The sequence below is a fragment of the Grammomys surdaster genome, unplaced genomic scaffold, assembly GCF_004785775.1.
Source record: "Grammomys surdaster isolate TR1022 unplaced genomic scaffold, NIH_TR_1.0 362, whole genome shotgun sequence".
In the NCBI taxonomy this organism is placed as follows: Eukaryota; Metazoa; Chordata; class Mammalia; order Rodentia; family Muridae; genus Grammomys; species Grammomys surdaster.
In genome coordinates this window covers 1,883,985-1,906,321 of record NW_021604781.1, presented here as the reverse complement: position 1 = coordinate 1,906,321, position 22,337 = coordinate 1,883,985, and the positions used below count along the sequence as shown (strand labels likewise).

Genomic DNA, 22,337 nt, shown 5'->3' with positions numbered 1-22,337 from the left:
CCTGCTGGAAAGCACACTTCACCACGTCCCTCATAGTACATGCATGGAAAAATGAGTGTTTGGAAATCCCCTCCCCTTCTCTCCACCTGTCTAGCACAGCACCTGAGCTTCTGAACGCCCTGAGAATTAGTTCTTTCTCCCACATCTAACCTTTAGAATTCATGTTGGCTTTTCCAGCATAGTTTAGAGGGAAGCCCCAGAGAGAAATTCCTGAAATCACAGCTGGAGAGAACCGTCCTTTGTGCTTTGGTTTTTTTTTTTTTTTTTAACTCTTGGCTATATTTTTATAAAGCCAATAAAAATGGTTCCGTACTAATAATTCCATGTTGTTCATCTTGATTCTATAGAAAAGACTATTTCACTCAGCACATCACAGTGGCTGATAACATTTGAAGCTTGTCTAGGCCCTGGGGTGTGCAGTGGGGCCTGATGTAGGGCGCACAAACATTTCCGGGTCAGTTCTAGGTGAATTTTTCTTTTTGCCTTTAATTTTGGAAATTTCCAGACAGACCCACACAGAGACAGAAAAAAGCATAACAAAATCCCACGGACCTAATTACCACCATTTCCTATGTAGACAGGAGATAGGCTGACCTTGTCAGGGAGCCTCTTATCTTCTTTATGCCCCTGTCCTGTTTGTTGATTTCATTAGAGAGATTTTTCAACCTCTAACTCAAAGGCATTGTGTACTTGATCAATACAGGCGGGAAGACAGTAAAAATTCAGGAAGTAAAAGAGCCCTGGAATCCTCTAAGACAGTCAGTGGTCTCAATCACCCCGCCCTGAAGATTCTTTATGTACTGTTTTTCGATGCTTTTACAGATGTAATATTTCCATCATCATATTTAATCTCTCTGACTTGTCTAGAGTTCCCTCTACATAGGTTTTCCAAGCCCCTGCTGTCTGTATGATTTCTAGAACGTTCCTACCACAGCCCTGGGCGGTTCATGCAACTGAAATGGTCCACTTTTACCTCCACTCTCTGGTTTCCTACACTTCAAAGCCAGCAGCTGTGTGTGTGTGTGTGTGTGTGTGTGTGTGTGTGTATAATTAAGTTTTGCATTCAGGAAGCGGTTGTCATTAAATTCAAGTCGACCGTCTTGTACTTGTAGATGTCAGATGGAATGACAAAGTAGAGAGTTGTCCGGCAGCGGGAGGCATGTTTGGACAATGCTGTGTCCAGCGAGCCAGGAATGAGAGAATAGCTGCACATGATTGTCTTGGCTGCTTGGGATTCTTAGGCTGGTGGAGCGAGAGATCCAGGTCAATGAGGGTACATGGCCTGACTGTTACAGGACAGTTAGGTGGCTGGGGGTGTGACTGTCCTGCTTGAGGCTGTGGGTTTGATCTTCAGTACACACACACACCTCAAACAGTAATATCAAAACAAACAGAAAACCAGCCCAAAGTTGTGTCAGTTTAGCCCAGTTGGCAGAGAACACAGCTTTTGATACGAGGTGACTTGAGTTCAGATCCTGGCCCTGTTTCTTTTGAGTTATGTGGGTTGAGCAATTCACCATCGAAACTCCACCCTACTCTCCTTATAAGAGCTCAGAGAGTTGCAACTTTCCTGACTTTGGGGATGATTAAGGAGACACTGCACAGGCCTGACCTGGCTCTGGTGTCTGTCTCCTCTTTTGCCTGGCAGGCCCAGCTCACCGAGTTGGTTTTATCCCCTACTCCAGCTCCCTTGTCTGCCCTTCATTTCCCACAGCTTCTATTCTTTGTCTACTTTCGAATCATTGGAGTTCACAGAAATTGCACATTTTGGTCACCAAGTAGAGGACTGAGACATTTCTAGAAGTCTGGAAGGTAAGGTCGTCCCTGGCTCTGGTGAATGTTGGTGACCAGCCCAGGTTCATTAAAGGCTCTGTTGACTGGGCAGATGAATGAGCTGGGGTTGTGTTAGCTGACTGGCCAACTGGAAGTGAAATTAGCTTTTGCAAGGAATCCTCTGCCTTATTCTTGGTTCTGGTCCTCTGTCAAAGAAGATGTTTCTAGAAGGAGCCAAAGAAATGTACTGTTCACCTTTCAGGATACCCCAAGTCACCAGCATTCCATGTCAGGGGAACATGAATGAAGCCTATTTTATGGACTGTTCTGCTCCTTGGGTCCAGATCCTAGTTAGCCCTGCTCCATTGGAACTGTCCCTGGGAAGCTTGGGAGCCTCCAGTACCCAGTTCTTGTACATATCTTTGAAAGGTTTCTCGGTGTCCCTGAGAGGATTCCTCGTCCTGGTTAATCCCTTTCCACACCCAGGGTGGGTAGTCTATGATTTGGGTAAGTAACTTTGGAAAAGTGTGGGTATGGTGGTATAGATGAAATCAATGGAGTCTATGGCAAAGCAGGTTCAAAACCCAGGGTAGACCTGGTGGCTTGCTTTGTAACTAAGATTCAAAGGAAAAGAAGTGGGTGGGGTGGAGGAGAAGGCTCAGTAAGTGATTATCCCCAGCTGGCTTTTCATCCTGTCTCCCAAAGCTCTTTCTCACAGGGGTCTCACAGGACCTGCACTGGGGGGACAGAGTAGTTTCTTTGTATGTGTTTGTGTGTTTGTGCATGTGTGCACATGTGTGCCAGTGCCTGTGTGGCCGGAAGAGGGCATTGGATCTTCACGGGCAGGCTTAGTGCTTCCATGATGCTAGTACAGCCGACATTCATCCCAGGCTTATTTGAGCCTCTGCAAGGTATATGTAGGGTCTAGACGCTGCTCAGTCATGTTGGAACCGTGATAAACTCGAGGTTCTTAACTACTTCCTGCATGGCTGAGGACTGAAGCTCTGTTGGTGCCTTCTCCCCTTCACCTCCCACCTTTGGATTACAGCTTGTGGGAATGAAGTGTCTTCAAAGGTCCACATGTTGAAGGTTTATCCCTAGCTCGTGGGTCTCATCACTAATCACAAAGCCTCTATTTATTCAATGGGTCAGTTAACTAATGTATCATAACTCAGTGGCCTTCTTGGCTGGCAGTAGAGTCTACTTGGGGGAAGCATGAGACTGGGGGCATGCTCTTGGCTGTATCTTTGCCTAGGCCCTGTCTTTTCTCTCACTGGCCATAAGATGAGCCCTTTTGCTCTGGCACATGTGCAAGAGACTGAGATTCTGCCTCAGGCCTCCAGGCAGCTGAAGCCAGCTGACCACAAACAGTAACCTCTGAGCCAAAAGAAAACCTTTCATACCTCCAGTGTTTCTCCTGGGTAGTTTGCCACTGGTGGATCCCCTGTGGGTTTTGGAAGCTGTCTCTAGTCATGCCAGGCCCTCAGCTCTGAAGCTTCCTTCCTGTAGCTCTCCTACATGCTGTGACTTTTTGTCTCAGGATAGATCTTCTGTCTTTGGGAGTTCTGTCTTTGGCCTGTTGGGTCAGAAGGAAGATAATGAGGGTCGTGGGCTTTCTGATTGTGTAAAAGGGGGTTGAGGTTAAAGTTACCAAGACCTGAACACCTGGTGGGTGCTACAGTTTGACTGTCACACTGTCCCTGGGCCTTCCTGTGATAGGCTTGAGAGATCCATTCTGGACATTCTGTGGGTGTTAGGAGAGGGCAATGTGTCTCAGAGCCAAGGTTCCATCATGACGTGAAGGGTCTGGATGATCGTCTTTGAGCCTCTGTTGTGGGTGAGATGGCATGTCCTTGTTCTTCAAGAAAACTGACTCTTAAGGCACAGTTCAGCCACTTTGTGGACCCAACTCTCCTGTCTTGGGACCTCTTACCCTGGTGGTAGTTCTTGGAGTTATTTAGTATTTTTGAAAGATTTATTATTTATTTGAATGAATGTATATTCCTGAGTATGTGCATCCACGCGTGCCCATGGTGGCCAGAAGAGGTTATCAGATCCTCTGGAACTGGAGTTGCAGATGGTTTTGAAGTGTTGTGTGGGTGCTGAAAACCGAACCCTAGTCCTCTGGAAAAGCAGCCAGTGCTCCGTATCTGCTGAGCCATCTCTCTAGCCCCTGTGTGGTTATTTTTAATGGCTAAATTATTTTGTCAAACATTATTATAAATTTCTCAAAGTTCTTATTAGATGGGAGGAATTCTTTCTTCTGTCTCTTTTACTTAGTGATATCCAGAATGAAGTGAAATTTCATTCAGTATTTGAGACAGCTTCTGTTGGTCAGCGAGTGCCTTCTGTATGTTTTGGACTGGGTTTTTGTGAATGGAGGTTCTGAGTTGTGTATTACATTGCTGAGGCTTCTCCTCCTCACACCGTTTCTCCCCAGATTAGCAGTGTGTCCAGGTCCTTGGTCCCTTATGCTTTGTTTCCTTGGGAGCACGTCCATTCAGACCGGAAGTGGATCCACTAGGTCAGTTCTTTGGTTGCCTTGGCCATGGTTATGGTGACTCTTCTACCTTCTTTCTTTTCTGCCCACTGTGTCACCTTGATCACTGCTGACTGGACCTTGTTCCGTTCTGGCCTGGTGCTCCTTGCAGAACTCCATGGCTTCTCCTACTCTAAATGCTTCCACCCTCAGTTGTATACTGGTCTTGTCTGTTCCCTGATTTTATTCTCTCTTAAGTTCTTACACCTGGCTGTCTAACATCTGCAGGGGAAGCAGAAGTGGCTCCTGCTTTAAAATTACTTTCCCCCCTACAGATTCCCCCACCTCCATCACTTAATGTCTTCAAGTCTCCTGCTCCACAATAGCCTAGAATGTTCTTTTTGGGACCTCTGCTGGCAGGGCCCTGCACTGTGGGCACCCTGCTCTTCCTTGTAAAGGCTCCATGCACCTCCGAGATGCCACAGCCCACCAGGTACAGGGGTTGGTCATCTCCCGTGTTGTCTCTAGCAACAGTGCTGTGGTCTCTTGAACTCTGAACAAATGCAGACTGTCTCTGTCCCTACTGTGCTTCTCACCAGTTTATAGGTAGGAGCTGGTCATGAGGGGACACGTCTTTCTGGAAACCCAGGAACGATTCCAGCATGTTAAGGTTTTAAGGAATGATGTTTGGGAATGGTGTCTAATAGCTGCTTTCTGACCGATGTCTCCCTCAAACCATCAAACTGGAGGGAATCAGTGATTAAATCTGAGACCAAAAAAGTCCCATCATCCAGAACTCCCCAGTTCCGTTAGAAATTCTAAATAGAGAGCTAAAATAAGGCTTTCTGAAGCTCTGACCTAGTGCGCCATTTTAATTGTTTTTAAAAATTATTTTTATATATTGCTTTTGTTTTCTTGTTTTTTTGTTTTTGTTTGTTTGGGGGGGCGGTTTTGAGACAGGGTTTCTCTGTGTAGCCCTGGCTGTCCTGGAACTCACTCAGGCTGTCTCTAACTCACAAAGATCCAAAGATCCTCCTGCCTCTGCCTCTTAAGTGCTGGAATTAAAGGCATGCACCACCACACCTGGCCATTTCTATTGTTTAAAGATAGATCTTTATTGTTTTAAATTGTGTATAACACACAGGCACACACACACACACACACACTACCCATGGAGACCAGAGGTTTCAAGTCTCCCACATGTGGAGTTATAGGCATTTGTGAGCAGCTTAACATGGGTAATGGGAATTGAACTTGGGTCCTCTGCACAAGCAGTGTGCAGTCTTAACTCCGAAGCCTTCTATTTGACTTCTGTTTTTATGGTGATAGCCTGGATACAATTTGGAATTAGAATTTCTGTAAGAAAGGACAGATCGCTATTGAAAGGCAAGCGGTCTATAAAAATCAGTGAGTATGGATGGTACGGAGCTGAGATTCTCTGCTTCAAAGAGTCTTATCAATACCTTATCAATACAAATTAGTGGGGACTGTGTATCTAATCATCCTTCCCCTCAGGAAACACGGAACCTAGTCCCCAGATCCTGTTTTCCACACCTGGTGGCTTCAGTCTCAGGAAGTTGGCCTCCATTTACTGCTGGGATGCCTAGATTTGGTTGGTACAGAGAGACCTCATCTTTTGGACAGCTGCTGGTTGAGAGTCCCATTTGGAGTCCTGGTCTGAGTGGAAGAGGTGAACCTCTTTAAAATACCTCCGCATGATGTAAGGGGCATTTTTCTTAAAATAAACCCTAGGTGTAGTGAATTAATGTCACACATTCCTTCTCACCCACTGAGACATGTGATCCCATCGGGAGCTCACAGCACCTGGCAGCAGTTTTATTCCAGTGCCTTGGTTCCAGCTGTGCCCCCTTTCACTTCCCTGTCACCCAGGGCCACGCCAATCACCAATGGCAGAGAGCCTCTTTTTGTGCCTGTGCTTGGGGGCCTGTGAGCTTCAGCTCCGTGGTTACACTGTCTAACCTCTTCATATGATGTCGGCAAACCAGTGCTTCATGATCTTCAGTCTGAAGGGAGCGTTGAAGCTCCTTCAATGTCTGTGAGTTGGTTCTTGGAGTGGGTATTATCCTGTCCGTGCTGGTGGTGACACAGGTATGTCTGTGCCTACATATTCTGCACCCAGGCATGGCTAAGAGAGCCATTTTGTCCTAGCCTGTGGTCTGAGTTCACTTTCTGCCTTACGGAGGTTCAGAAATCTATGCTTTGGGTGTGACTCTCAAGCGTGTGAGCACGTAGAGAAGTTATTGTACTTGTTAAAACGTACTGGACTGGACAGACGGACCTGTGTACTAGGCAAGCACTCGGGCTCTGCATCCTGTTCTCGGAGCTGCAACTTCTTTTTATAAAAAGAACATTCTCTAGCACAGCCCTCTGTGCCCAGGCTGGTTTATCAAAGCTAAACTTTCTCTGTCAAGAACATCCTAAAGTACCTGTTTACTAGTTGTTTTGGTCCATGTGTCCAGCAGGGGCAGGCCTCTGCACTTCCTGCTTCCCTGGCCACCCAGAACCTTGGCCTAATGTGCAGGAAGCTCTCTGGTTCCCAGGTGCAGTGTCTGTTTTGCAGAAACACTCCAACATCTGTGCCTGGCTTGGCTACTTCCAAAATTAGTCCTTCCCTTGTACAGTGTGAGACACTGGAAAGACGTTACATTGTCCTCCTTGGATCTTCAAAGTCTGGAGTTCTGGGACTTTCCCTCTTAGTGACAGGTCTGTGTTTCTCATTTCCTTGAGATTCTCCTCCCCTCCCCCCCCCCAGGTGTCGGGGGCGACACTTCCTTCCCACCTGCAGGGCTTCCAGGAGAAGAGCAGAGCTTTGCGACAGTGTTTGACCATGGCTATGAGTTAGTAGCCCTCATCTGTGTGGAATAACGGGGATTCCCAGGTGTCATTGAACATTTTTTCAAATCTTGATAATACTGTTTTCTATAGAGCCAGCAGATAAAACACAGGAAGTAAGGTCCACAGTTCCTTAGTGACCCAGAGCCTGCAGTGACGGAAGGCCCCGGGGAGGGGTGGGGACAGAGACAGGCAGATGATACAGTGTCTTGGCTAGCTAGACTTGTTCCAGGTATGTGACTATTTTCCAGACCAGGACTACTTTGTTAATCAGTGACTTCATTGTGGGTCTGAGTTAGGTTGACAAAATACTAATGGATGATACAGCTGAACACTGAGTGAGTCAAACAAACAAACAAACAAACAAACAAACAAAACCGTAGTAGCCCATAGTCATGCTGGTAGCCTCTGTCTGCACACGCTGGCTGGTGTTGACCTAAACTCTTCATCTGAGAACAGCTTTATATTTTGAAAAAATGGTGAAGATGGTTCAGAGACCCTTCAGAAATCCTGTGCCTGGTTTCTTCTCTTACATGTATTTATTTATTTATTCTAGGGATGGAACTCATGATCTAGAGCAGTGGGGTGGTTCTTAACCTTCCTAACGCTGTGACCCTTTAACACCGTTCTTCATGCTGCAGTGATCCCCACCCGTGACATTATTTCATTGCTCCTTCCCAGCCGCAGTTTTGCTACTGTTCTAAATCATAACGTAAATCTCTGATATCAGGATGTCTCACATGTGGTCTGCAAAGGGGTCGTGACCCACGGGCTGAGAACTGCTGAGCTAGAGCAGGGGCTTGTGTGCTTAATCATCACGACACAGTTTGGTTTGCACTTCATTATAACACGGTGTGCTTTAAATTACACCTTGGTTATCCTGCTAAGTCACAGCTGAGGTTAGGAACAGTGTCACTCACTGTTTGCGTTCCTAGGTAGTGAGCTATCAGTTATACCCATAGGCGGTTTAGAGCCAAGAACTGAAATGAATGTGGAAGCCAGAGACTCTGGCAGGGCAACTATGCATTTCAGTCCTGGAGAGCCCCAAGACTGGGGAACCACAGAATCTGATGGTTTCTGTGGAATTGTAAACTGAAAATATTTTAGCAGTAGATGATTTTATAAAGGGCCTTATCTCTGTGTTCCAAACTGAGGTTTGTAGGAGAAACATGTGACAGTAACTGAATGGAACACCACTCTTCTCTCTTTTCTGACAGATTTGCTCAGCACAATGGGCTGCAAAAACCTGCTCAGCCTGGGCCAGCAGATGCTGCGCCGGAAGGTGGTGGACTGCAGCCGGGAGGAGAGCCGGCTGTCCCGCTGCCTCAACACCTATGACCTGGTAGCGCTTGGCGTGGGGAGCACCTTGGGCGCTGGTGTCTACGTCCTAGCCGGTGCCGTGGCCCGTGAAAATGCTGGCCCCGCCATCATCATCTCCTTCCTGATCGCCGCTCTTGCCTCGGTGCTGGCCGGCCTGTGCTACGGGGAGTTTGGTGCCCGTGTCCCCAAGACGGGCTCAGCCTACCTCTACAGCTATGTGACAGTGGGGGAGCTCTGGGCCTTCATCACTGGCTGGAACCTGATTCTCTCCTACATCATCGGTAAGTCCTCTCTCTAGTCCTCTCCAGCCTGAAGTCTTTGTCCTCTGATCCACTTGTTAGAGACACTTTGCTCTCTTCTCCCCAAAGACTGACTTAGTCTATCTTCAGGGCCCATTCCAGCTTGACCACTCTTGCCTCTCACTTTTAACAGGGATTAAAGTGGCCTTGGCAGTTCCCGATGTGACTTTTCTCATTTTGCATCTGTTCTAGTTTGCTTTCTATTGCTGTGATAAGCACCAAGACTAAAAGCAACTGGGGGAGGAGAGGATTTATTTCAGCTTACAGGTTCACTCCACCAGGGAGGGAAGCCAGGGCAAGAACCTGGAGGCAGAGACTGAAACAGGGAACATGGCAGAACATTTCTTACTGGCTTTCTCTCCTGGCCTGCTTTCTTGTGCAGCCCAGGACTGCCAACACTGGGGTGGCCGGCACCCACAGTCAGCTCAGCCCTCCCACATCAACCATTAATCAAGGAAATGCCCCCACAGACTTGCTTACCAGTCATCCTGGTAGAGATGACCTTCGGTTAAGGTTCCCTCCTCCCAGGTGACTCTAACTTGGGTGAAGTTGAGAAAAATTTAGCCAACATGGCACCTGTGAGAAGGACCAAGCTGGGCCAACTGTGACCATTCTTATTAACTCAATGGATACATGGCTGTTAGGATAATTCTAATTTTAAGGAGTGGTTTTCATTTCTGTTAATGCGTTCCTACCCTGTCTTAGTTAGGGTTTTACTGCTGTGAACAGACCCCATGGCCAAGGCAACTCTTATAAGGACAACATTTAGTTGAGACTGGCTTACAGGTTCAGAGGTTCAGTCCATTATCATCAAGGTGGGAACATGACAGCATCCAGGCAGCCATGGTGCAGGAGGAGCTGAGAGTTCTAGATCTTCATCTGAAGGCTGCTAGGAGAAGACTGACTTCCAGACAGCTAGGATGAGGGTCTTAAGCCCACACCCACAGTGACACACCTACTCCAACAAGGCCACACCTTCTAATGGTACCACTCCTTGGTTTAAACATATTTAAACTATCACACACATTTTATTACAGTAAACATATCACATGATAGATGACACTTTGGGAAACACAGAAAAACACAGAGGGAGGAGAAACACCCAACCTTATAACTAACAGAAATAGTATTTACCAAATTTTGGGCTAGCCATTTTACTGGAGATGTGTGACATTGTCTGAACAGTTAGGGATGTCTTGTCATTAACAGGGTTGGGTAGAGATGCAGGGGGATTGAGCTCAGGGCTTTGCATGTATGTCCTTCCACTGAGTCATTCTCACAACCCCTGAGTATATAGATTTTTGATCTTTTTATAGCCCAAAATATCATGGTGGCTTCTCCATAGTAATATTGCTACTGACTATATTGCATATATAGGTTTATAAATACAGGATTTTTTTAAAGATTTATTTTATTTGTATGAATATACTGTAGCTATCTTCAGACACACCAGAAGAGGGCATCAGATCTCATTACAGATGGTTGTGAGCCACCATGTGGTTGCTGGGAATTGAACTCAGGACCTCTGGAAGAGCACCCGTTGCTCTTAACCTCTGAGCCAGCTCTCCAGCCCCCATAAATACAGGGTAACTGCATGTCCTTCTGCACTGTTGGGATCATAGATGTTGTCTTCCTAAAGTATTACTTTGTGTAATTGTAGGTCAGAGCTACACATTTTTCCCCCTGAAACTACTTCAGAGGCAGGATGTCCAGGTCAAAATTCCTGCCTGTTTTAAAACCATTGTTCACTCTGGTCCTCCATCCCACCCAGCCTTCCTTCATGGACTTCACTGAACACTCGCATTAAACACAACCACCTATGAAATCTAAGCCCACTCCCACAAGGAAATGTGGACATGGTTCTATGAGCCACCTTCAGGGACTTCTGGGTCCTGTCCGTCTCATGCCTGCATGGAAGATGTCATAACCACCTCCTCAGGCTAGCAGGCAGGGACAGAGACTGATGCTCAGAGGTCCAGTAGGCAGGCGGCTTCTCTCTTTTAGCAACCATGGCGTCTGGGAGTCAGCAGAGCTTGTTCTAATGGTTCTAATGTAAAATTCATAACAACCATTCTTTCCTGTTCAGCCTGCAGATTTGTGACCACAGATGACTCACGTACCAAAGCTTCTCAGTGGGGATGTAGCTTTTGTAAATGGGCTGTTACGTTTCCAGTGGGTTTACCTAGGCGTAAAATATAGTGAGCTTGAACTGTTGCGTTGGCTGCTGTTAGACCAACAAAATAATAGCCTTTCCTGGAGTGCTGCGTGCCTGTGTAAGACGCACGGAATCGATCTGGAAACCTACACTCAGCCTTTGCTACTGAGGGAGGAGAGTTTTTCAGTTTTAAACATATGTCTATGCTTATGCATTTTTAAAAAGCCGTTTCTGAAATGGGAACAGGGTGGCCTGGGAAGAAAGGCTGGGGTATCCAGCAGGGTGGGGCTTGGAATGTCACTGCAGTAAGCTGGCTTCTTGAAGCATGCAGGGCAGGCAGGCAGGCAGGCAGGCAGGCAGACAGACAGGCCATTTTTCTTCATTAGGCTTGTGGTCTTCCTGGACAAAATTTCTAATAGCTGGATGAAAAATGAGGTGAAATGTCTAAGTTGTCAGGAAAACACTTAGCATGAGAGCAAATAATGAAATTGAATCCTTGTGTGGATCCCTCTGACGTTCTTTGGAGAATTCAGACCACGGTCATAGACAAGGCTGTCTGAAACGAAAGGAAAATGCCAGATGCAAATATTGAATCTCCAGTGTCATTTCCTGACAAACTGCACTGGAGAGGCAGCGAGTGTCTTCAGAACGGAAGGAGAAAGGGAGGGTGAGGGTGGCCAGTACAGTCAGTGGCTGGCGAAAGCCCCGTCTTGTGTTCTGTGTAACTGGGGGATTTAGGATTGGTGCAGGGTGGGGAGGTGGGGCCTTCATTGCAGACCTGCACCCTGAGGATGCCATGGCTTCTGGGTACAAAGTGGCAAGCTAGCTGATCAGGGTTCGGTGGTAGGCTTGGCCCTGAGATGGGGTCAGTCCATTTATAGATTACCTTTGAGATGAGTTCTGAAGGTATGGATACCGTTTTCCCTGTGCCAAGGGTTCATGGGAGAATGGCACTTCCCAAGCAGTGTTTCCGGATTGACCAGTTAGTTACCCATTGCAGGAATGCGTTCTGAAGTCAGGTTCCTGACTTGTCATTTGAGTGACTCGAATGATTAGATCTGACTAAAGGCATCAGAAGGCATCAGTTCATAAGGGCAGTTATCTATTTTTAAGTTTTTTTATTGTGATAACACACAATACATGTGTGTCTGTGTACATTTATGATCATACACGTATGTTGTATTTTAAGTGCACACACAGATGCTTCCCAAACTTCTCAGAGTTACATACTAATAAATACCTCGTAGAACAAAATATCAAAACGAATGGGGTGGGTGGTGCACACCTGTGATCTTAGTCCTTGGAAATCAAAGACAGGAGGATGGCAAGTTTGAGGCCAGGCCAGGCTGTATGCCAAGACCCCATCCCAGAAATCCACACCTGCTCCCTTCCCCACTGCGACCCTACCCCCGCCCTTGAAAATACAAAAGCAATTAAAATATGGGCAGTCCAAAGTGCAGGCGGATCTACCACAGCCTCAAATGCCCTAGTTCAGGAGCAAGACAGAGTCTCCCTCATGGTCACAGGCTGGGCTGACGGGTCGGTCATTGATGCCCTCCATTATCACTACAGAGGACCAAATCAAATATTACTAGACCCTGAAAAGATAAACGTTCAAAGTGCTACTATTTCTACTGAGTGCATATTGCCATTGCTACTAACAGAGTTGAAAAACCTTAAGTTTCAATTTGTGGTCAGGATTTACTCTTCTATACCAGTGTAACAACACACACACACACACACACACACACACACACACACACACACACACTCTAGATCTTGGTTGAGTATAAAATGTACTTCTCTCCAAACTCTAGAAGCCCCAGGGAGCCTTTGGCTTCACCCCATACGCTGTCGAGCCACCCCTTCGAGCCACCCCTTCTGTTCATAGAATAGATTGTGGTTCAGCTGCTACTGCAAGATGACAGCATGCTGTCCGTGACGCTGCAGGGGTGCTGTAACATCCAGGGTGGCAGGGACCGTCTGTTAACTGCCGATCTCTAATTGTCACCATGTGTTTTGTGGCAGGTACTTCAAGCGTGGCAAGAGCCTGGAGTGCCACTTTTGATGAGCTGATAGGCAAACCCATTGGCGAGTTCTCACGTCAACACATGGCCCTGAATGCCCCTGGGGTGCTAGCCCAAACCCCAGACATATTTGCTGTGATTATAATCATCATCTTAACAGGTAAAGCCTCATTTTGACGCAAATGCTGTGCTGGGGCCAATGGGTAAAACTCCTGTTGGGAGCTTACATTTTATCTCTTTCTTTGTTCATTTATTGGAGGTACTAGGGATGGAGCCCAGAGTCTCACCATGCCTGCCTGGCCAGTGCTTTTACTACCAAGCAAACTCCCATCTGCTTTTGCTTTCTGGTCTCTTTGGTGCCTCCCCCCATTTCTTTGGTTTCTTTTATAAATACGTAGACAATTTTAACTTCTCCCTGCCCCAGTGGTTACTTCCAGATCATGCCAGGGGTGGCTGGTGTAATAGGTACTGAGGTCTTTGATGTTTGGTTCAAAGAGAGAGTCTCAGATGTCAGTATATCTCATGTTCTTGGAGTGAGGTTTTGTAGTACTGATTGCCCTTTGACCTTTCGACTCAGTGGATGGCCATAGACATTTGTCTGCCAGGCAGTTGTGGAGCAGTGAGCACCCCTCTAGAAGAGGAATGAAAACCTGGGGCTTCTTGGGCATCTTGGGTGGTTTTACTTACACGTCACAGCCACAGGAACACCCTTTCAATACATAAGTGGCAGAGTTTGAAAATCCCAGGTCCCGCAGGACCCAGCCAATGGTAGCTTCTCTTTAGCGGCATTGATCTGTGTCTCTGATGCTCAGGAGGGCATCTTTCTCCACAGAGCATTTACCAGACACACATGAAACTTCAACACAGGTAGTTCTCATCAAACATTAGAAGTCAGAAAGTCTTGGATGAACCTTGAAAGCCGCACACCCCTATTTTTCTGTGTGATTGAAGTCATCCCGCTGGGGCCAGACTTGGCAGTATTTTTGGTCCTGCTAGCAGAAACCTGTATCAGGAAATAAGTTCATACAACTGTGATTAGGTTTTTATTTTCATAAACATGAGCAGAAGGGACACTCAAGTAAACAATACTTTGGAACATAGTGGCATCTTAGCCACTGGTTAATCATTCAGCATCTCATAATTTACCTGGTATGTGCAGTGTTCTTTTGTTTATAGATCTGTAGAAGTTGCCCACGAGAATGCTGTATTCTCCACCTATACTGGTTCCTGGGTCACACTACGCCCCCTTTCAGGTCCATCATGATTTAGCCACATGTTAACCTTCTTTCCGTCACTGTAACAAATGCCTGGATTCACGTAGTATCAAGAAAAACTGTTTATTTAGGCTCACAGTATTTGAGGCTTTTTGCCCTGTTACTTTGGGCCCGTGGGCTGGCAGTGTATTGTGATGCGAACATGAGTCTGTGCCAAACTGTTCATTCATGGCTGGAAAGAGAAGGAAAAGAAAGGACCCGGTCCTGGCCGACAGTTCCTCTCAAGGGCCGCCCCAGTGACCTATAAAGACCTGAAAGCGCTTTGCCTCCCTATAGCACCACCTAGTGGAATAAACCTTACGACATGAGTGTCACCTCCCACCCTCCCTCCCCGTGTGTATATGTGTGTGTGTGTGTGTGTGTGTGTTCGTATGTGCATTGTGTGGCAGAGGCACTTAAATTCCAAACTGTGTGGGAGTCTCAAGACTGGGAGTGGGAGAATGCTTTTTGGGGTTCCCATTTCCTGTCACTTGATCCGATTTCTTTTGTTGTTGTTGTTTTTTGTTTTGTTTTTAATGTGAGTTTACCAGCTAGAACTGGTCAAACTTAGATATTCTTTATACACACTAAGTTTGCGGAGGCACCGTGTGTGCTAGCATTTCCTAGAACACAAATAATCGATCCTAGCAACATGACAGATATCTCGAAGTAAACCCAAACCATTCCCTCACCCCAAACCTCTCATCCTACCATGACACTGAGCCACGTGACATGTCCTCAGAGAGAATCATCTCTTTTTTAACTTCCCTGTAATATCTTTCCCCTACTTGGTGTGTGGCTCAAGGCTCTGTGCATCCTCAACCAAGGGCTTGCACTTTGTGGAAAACTGACTGCCGGTCTCGAAGTCTACCGGCCTTCAGTACACTACAGTGGCACCTTCTGATCCCTAGGAATCCAGGATGTGAGCTCCCCCACTCTCTGTGGTTGCCTTGATTTTTGCTCTAGAGTCATTTCGGCCATGCTCCCTGAGGTTCACAGAGGACTTTGGAGGTCCCATGCCCATTGGTTTCTCTCTCCCCTCCACCTTTTGTCCCCTGCCCCTGAATGAACTAAACTGGTATATGGCTAAGCCTTTTACATGACTTTCTGTTTGTGCCTTTTCTTAGGACTGTTAACTCTTGGCGTGAAAGAGTCAGCCATGGTCAACAAAATTTTCACCTGTATTAACGTCCTGGTCTTGTGCTTCATCATGGTGTCGGGGTTTGTGAAAGGCTCTATTGAAAACTGGCAGCTCACGGAGAAAGATTTCTTGAATAAATCCAGCCCTCTCTGTAGGAACAAGTGAGTTTGTTTGTGTGTCCCGTTGGCATGTGACAGTTCTCCGTATTTGCTGTTGTAGCTCACAGATAGATATTGGGTGATACAGTTCATAGGATAACACACAGCTTTAAATATCACATGCTTTTAATTTATTTTGTAAAAGGTGTGCACCACCTCATTCTCCTGCAGCATCTTCAATGTGTTCTAATTATTCAGGAAACAAAGGCAAATCATTGTGATGTCATTTTAATCTTCTTGGTAAGATTTTCAGGTGAATCTTGGTGTCCCAGGACACACGAGATGCAAGTTGTCCATGAGTCTATCCTCATTGAGGCTAATGCTCGGATCTCTGTGACGAAGGGATCTTTGTAAGACACCATGGCTTTTTTATGGTGGCGCTGACCACTTTGGAATCCCAGGTGTCTTCCTTTTGTTCTGTCCTGCCTGATGACAACTTTTGTCGGCCTCTTGTCTGGCTACTGCTGGACTAGGTGTGGGGGCACACCCCAGTTTTTCCAGAGTGGGAAATAGAATAAGGGACAGGGTGACCCCAGGGTGTCTGAAGATTGGCCTGGAAAACCTCTGCCACATCCCCACCCAGGCTTGGCCACGCCCCTCTACCTCCATCTTCATTCTTTTTACCAGAGTCCAGTGAATAGCCACGTATACCTACAAGGGAAGTGGAGAAGAGTTGTCCTATGCTAGGGATCTGGGCAAACCACATTTGTCATTGGCGACAGATGCTGAACCTGTCCTATCACTACAATGGAAATGGGAAAATATTGAATTAGATATACAAAACTTCACAAATACTGCTATCCTAGAATCATAAGTTCAAAGGAAAGTATCATTTCCTTTCCTAAATTCTACCATGGAGAAATAAGGACATTTGCTGGCTCATTCTCAAACATTTTGGAGTTAGTTATATTTATGTCAAATGTATTAGTCTCCATGAGTTTAAGGTGGAGTGGAGCCAACTCCAAGTGCATTTTGAAGTTCCACCGTAGGCTTTGGAAACTTGAGAGAGCACATTTCATTGGTTGCTATTTACAGGCAGGAGTGAGGCACAGAGGTCCCTCTTGTTTCCTGGTGGTCAGCTGAGATTTAATTTTGTTATTACAGATTCAGCTGAGATTTAATTTTGTTATTACAGATTGCCTGGGCCAACAACAGTAATTCCCCAGTCATCCCGCATTGGCTGCCTTAAGGGTTGGTTTATACAGCACTGGTCTCCTAGACAAGGTGACATTTGTTGCCCAGGTGGGGTCTTAAAGTCCATCTGAAGACCAGAGACACTTCTGCTGGGCCACAAGGGAATCTGCCACTTTAAGAGCAAAGTTCTGCCGGCCTGGAGCCTAGCTGGCTCTTTCGTTTTCGAAAGTCTATAAAGGGCTTTATTTTATTTATTCATTCCCCCTCTCCCAGCTATAGAGTTCTATTTCTACCAATAGCCCTGTGTACGTATGTATGAAGTTGCTTGTCCGTCAGTAACGAGCCCACACTGTCCTCCCTGACCTCATCCCTCAGAGGACCTCTGGTGATCGTGCTAGGGGATGTTGTCCTGATTGCTTCTCTGTGGCTGTGGTAAAACACTGACTAAAGCAACCCAGCGAGGAAAGGATTTGTTTGGTTTACACTTCCAGGTCACAGTTCATCATTGATGGAAGTCAGGGCAGGAACTTAAGGCAGGAACATGGAGGCCTGACAGCACATGTGGGGGTGGGGGTGGGTCTGAGAAGTGTGGTGGGGTCTCTGTGGACCGGTTTAACCTTGCTCTTGGGTTTGGCACCCATTCTCCTTTGGGTGAAGGCTGTGTGAGACTCTTGTCGGATCAAAGCATCCCTCTTCAGCAAACCTTCCAAAGCTTCTGTTTCTGGCCATTTATCTGCACATGACTAGCCCTTTGCTGTCTTCTGGGCGTCCAGTCTTCTCCACCCTCATTTAAATAACTGGACTCTGCTCGTCTTTGTAAGCACAGGCTCTCACTCTACAGGGGCTCCTGCCTGATGCTTCTTCAAAGCAAACCTACAAGTGTCGACACCAACACTTTTGCCTGCGGCTGTATCCCTCTCATATATATGGGTGCTTAAGGACTATAAACAGTCTGCTTCTGTAATACCTGAACTTGTTTAGAAATACCTGTTTATAGACTCAAGCTCCTGGTGCATACATAGCCTGGGGAGGAGGGTGGAAGAGACCCTTCCCACCTGTGTGCTGTGTCCCCTCAGACTCCTTCCCCTCCTTACCATTCTCTACATAGAAAATGCTTCTGGAAGGGTTAATAGTGAGTGCCACTGGGGCTCTGGGCACTGGAGCAGAGAGGCCTGCCACCCGCTGAGTGTCCTTACTGGAAAACTAGGGTCTATGGCCAAAGGGACTGAATTGCTGTTCTTCTCTTCAGAGCAGCACTGTCCCCAAAAATGGAACCGTGCAGCAGGTGTTCTAATGTTTGCTGTTTTGTTTTTGTTTCTCCTAGCGACACAAATGTGAAACACGGTGAGGGAGGGTTCATGCCCTTTGGATTCTCCGGTGTTCTGTCAGGGGCAGCGACCTGCTTTTATGCCTTTGTGGGCTTTGACTGCATCGCCACCACAGGTCTGTGGGCTCTCGCACCCGTGGGGCCCTCCCTCCTCCTTTGCAACCACTAACAGTAATGCCTTTTTCTCTTGGCACATGCCACTTGCTGCTCTGGTTCTGTGGGAGTAACTGCAGAGATTTGTCACTTCCTGCTGATCTGATCGCTTCTCACCTCCCCACATCCCCTAGGAGCAGTGCCTGACAGGAAATTACATCATTAGCATAACCAGGGCTCTGTCCCTAGACTGGGACAATGACAGTGTGGCTGTAGCCTGATTTCATATCTGCACGTGCAGGCCTTTATGATAACAACAGCCGGGCAGGTTGGCTAGGTCAGGCTTCCTTAAGCCTCTCAGCCTTTCTCAGCCAAAGGAAACAAGCCTCTCCCTCAGCTGAACCGTGATAGGAAGGTCGGGAACACCCTCCTGGGCTGTGGTTGTGTGGTGGGTGTTACCAAGGGCCCTGTTCTGTCACGGGGAGGGCAGAAGGCCCAGGTTCCTGCTGACTGAACCCTGTGGGGCCTGTGCTTTGGCGTGACTGTGCAGAGGATGTGATTCTGCCCCTCTTTCCCTCATTGGCTGACACCCTAATGCTTCTAGGAGAAGAAGTCAAGAACCCCCAGAAGGCCATTCCTGTGGGCATCGTGGCGTCCCTCCTTATTTGCTTCATAGCTTACTTTGGGGTGTCCGCCGCTCTCACCCTCATGATGCCCTACTTCTGCCTGGACATCGACAGCCCGCTGCCCGGTGCCTTCAAGCATAGGGGCTGGGAAGAAGCTAAGTATGCAGTGGCCGTTGGCTCCCTCTGCGCACTCTCCACCAGGTGAGTTCAGCTTCCCGAGCGCTCTCAACCCCAGCACCCGAATGCCAAGGGTGTGTCTCATTGTGTTTTAGCCCAGCACCTCAACACCAGTGGAATGTCACACGACTGTGTTGTGTTAGAAAAGGTGTTCTCTTCTATCCATGGGGAGCTTCACTCTGAGACCTCCAGTAGATGACTGAAGCAACAGACCTATATGCACAAACCCTATATACACAGTATTCCCTTTTACACACACACACATGCACACACACACACACACACACTCGTGATAAAGTTTAATATATAACATTTGGCAAAGTAAGATTGCTACCAATAGCTAAGGGTACGATGGAGGCACTATTATGTACATTTAAATTTTATTTATTTATTTTATGTGTATGAGTGCTCTGTCTGCATGTATACCTGCTTGCCAGAAGAGGGCATCAGATCCCAGTGTAGATGGTTGTGAGCCACCCCATGGTTGCTGGGAATTGAACTTGGGAACCTATGGTAGAGCAGCCAGTGCTCTTAACCACTGAGCCATCATTTCAGCCCATGTACTGACATTTTAAAAGGTAGAATGATCAGTTGCTTATTTCTGGAATTTTCCATCTAATATTTTCATAGTGTAGGTGACACGAGTTACCAACTGCAGAGTGTGAGAGTAGGTATGGGAAACCACCACGCTTGTGTAGGGCTGGAGCCAATGTCTGTACATGATGCTTGGCAAGGAAACGGTTTTCTGCTCCTGAGTTTGGCCTCTGAACCAGGCCCCCTCTTTGATCACTGTATTTCTTGGCCTTTAGTTTGGCTGTAAGGTGGGAGCTCCTTTGCATAAAGGAGTGGGTGCCTTTTAATGAGATGCCCCACCTACCCCCACACCAACCCTGTGCTTCCCTGCCAGCTTGTGTAAACAGGAGCTAATGAAGGCCTCAGCTAGGAATAATTGCAGACACAAATGCAAAACCTCCCTTCTGGAGTTGCTCCTGGATCACATCTCTTTTATGTCAGGCGCCCCTGTTCTTATCACTGGTCTTACCCCTGTAATGTTAACTTTGTGAAGTGCTGAGCCCTAGTGTCCCGAGTGCCAAGCAGTATGGAAGGGGCTGATCCTGGCGGGCCCCGTGCATGGGTCGTCAGAGGCCCTGTTTGCCAATGACTTTGTTTTTGTCTGTCTCACCCAGTCTCCTAGGCTCCATGTTTCCCATGCCCCGAGTTATCTATGCCATGGCTGAAGATGGACTACTGTTTAAATTTTTGGCCAAAATTAACGAGAGGACCAAAACACCAGTAATCGCTACTGTGACCTCAGGCGCCATTGCCGGTAAGTGTTGTAATTAATTTACAGTGTGTTACTTGAACAACTAAATCAGCGTTCCCAGGGGAGCAAAACCGTGAACTGTGAAAAGCTGCCATTCGTCCATTAAAGGTTTTCAAACTGCTGTTTTTCATACTCAGAACTGGGTTCATTAAAAGATAGCTGCATTAATTTTTTAAAAAGATTTATTTCATGTGTAAAAATGCAGGTGTTTGACCCTGCATGTATGTGTGCACACCAAGTGTTTGCCTGGTACCTATGGAGACCAGAAGAGGGAGCCAGGTTTCCCAGAAGTAGAGTTACAGATAGTGTGAGCCAACACGTGGAGGTTAGTAACTGAGCTCCAGCCCCTGTAAGAGTAGCCAGTGTTCTTAACTGCTGAGTCGTCTCTCCTTCTCGATACCTATACCTTGATAAAAGACAAAGAAACCAGGTTTACAGAGGATCAGATGGAAAAAAACACCTCTTCAAAGCCACCCACCTTCCCTGCCCATTGAATGTTTCCCTGTGTAGAGTTTGGTAGCTGACCAAGGAGACTTTGGGTAATATCCGCAAAGTCCGGTGTCTATGTATCTTAGCTCTTAGATCCCTGGAAAAATGAATGTCCCTCAGTCAATTGAAAAAAACAAAAAAACAAAAACCGTATACCATCTCTTTCCTGGGGGCATATTTAGATGTTCTTGTTTGCCCTCAGATAGTGGTAGACCCAGAGCTAAGGAAGTTTTCTTATACGATCATGTTTCTCCCCAAGAGGACAGCTGTGTTGGATGAACTTGGTTTGTAAACCAAAGGACCCCATGACAGTACCGGAGACCTGAGAGGAAGCTGGGGTGCACACTGCCATTTGTTTTGTGTTTTGTGGTCTGTTATTTTTTCCCTTCACGACTGAGGTTAGAGCCAGCTGGAGAAGTAGAGACCCGGAGAGTCCCAGGCTCGCACCCAGGGAGGCAGAGCCGCTCTGGATCCATTAGTGTTTCTGCCAGAGGCATTTCCTCGCAGAATCGACTAACACCAGGGGTCTTGTTTGATCCATCTGGACACATGGTACTATACAACTTGTATCTCAGTGATTTTTTGAATGGCCACTAGTAAGAAGATGGGCCATCTTAAATGAACAAATTATTTACTAATTTTATTAGTATTTTTGCTTATTAAAGTTTTTGTTTTGTGACTATTATACTAAAAGAAAAAAAAAAAACAAGTTTCAAATTATTTAGCAATATTTCTGCCTGTAATGAGTGATTCTAGCAGTGAGGTTACAATGTGACCAGTAGAATTCAATCACTGAGGGATTTCTTCAGTGTTTCCACATAATTTGATTTAGTTTCCTTCCCATGCCCACAAAAGGAGGTCAAATCATAATCTTTCAAGTGTCTATAAAGTACATGTCACTCAAACCAAGTATTTGGTTTATTTTCCCCCTTTGGTGGGATTAGTAGTTGATATTCTAAGATCATCTCCTGGAAGCAGTTTGTCTGGGTTTCTCTGCGAGCAGGGATGGAGGACGGAGCAGGGATGTGTGGTTGGAAGGTGTTCCAGTTATCTGGAAGGCCCTCGCTGCTCTCCAACCATATTAGTTATCGATTTAAATCTGTTTGGCTTGCATTGATCCGGTGGGGCTGCAGAGACGCCTGTGATCACGCTTTTAATTTGTATTGATTTCCATGTGATTTGAAAATGTCCCAGAGTAGATCTTGCCAAATTATTTTTTAAATGGGAAAATTGGTATTATACTGACATAAATAGGCAGCACAGGGGATTTTTAAACAAACACACGTTTATCGTACCACCGGGGATTGAACCCAGATCTTGCATATAGTAAGCCAGTGCTCTACCACTGTCCTGGACCTCCCAAGCACATGTGTTGAATTCTTCTAAAACCCAAAATTGGGTGGCAGGATGGGAAGGTTGGTTTGGTGATAGGGATGTCACCATTTAGGAATAACTTTGAACTTTGCATATGTGAGGAACAATCTTTTCTTACTTGACTATCTAGACTAGGGGCCCCTGTCACTCTTATCTCCAGATAGAGATGTCTTTAGACAATACTCTAGAAGTCCAGACACTGTGGCCCATCTGCTTCAAGGATGGGTACCTAGAACTTAGTGACTGACACACTCTCAATCAGTGCTGCCTGGCTGGATGTATGATGGATGGAGGAGGGATAGGTGGATGGAGGAGGGATGGGTGGGTGGAGGAGG

The 22,337-nt window shown here is 46.6% G+C and overlaps 1 protein-coding gene across 2 annotated transcripts in view; it reads left to right on the top strand.

Moving 5' to 3' along the window:
* Slc7a1 (solute carrier family 7 member 1) overlaps nucleotides 1–22,337 on the top strand; it is a 75,391-nt gene that overhangs the window by 43,271 nt on the left and 9,783 nt on the right. For both annotated transcript variants that reach the window (XM_028779808.1, XM_028779807.1), the window contains exons 2-7: nucleotides 8,323–8,706; nucleotides 12,908–13,066; nucleotides 15,287–15,461; nucleotides 17,917–18,035; nucleotides 18,617–18,839; nucleotides 20,003–20,142. In XM_028779808.1, the coding sequence (XP_028635641.1) occupies nucleotides 8,337–8,706; nucleotides 12,908–13,066; nucleotides 15,287–15,461; nucleotides 17,917–18,035; nucleotides 18,617–18,839; nucleotides 20,003–20,142 (1,186 nt within the window). In that variant the 5' untranslated portion in view covers nucleotides 8,323–8,336. The remainder of the gene's footprint in view (nucleotides 1–8,322; nucleotides 8,707–12,907; nucleotides 13,067–15,286; nucleotides 15,462–17,916; nucleotides 18,036–18,616; nucleotides 18,840–20,002; nucleotides 20,143–22,337) is intronic.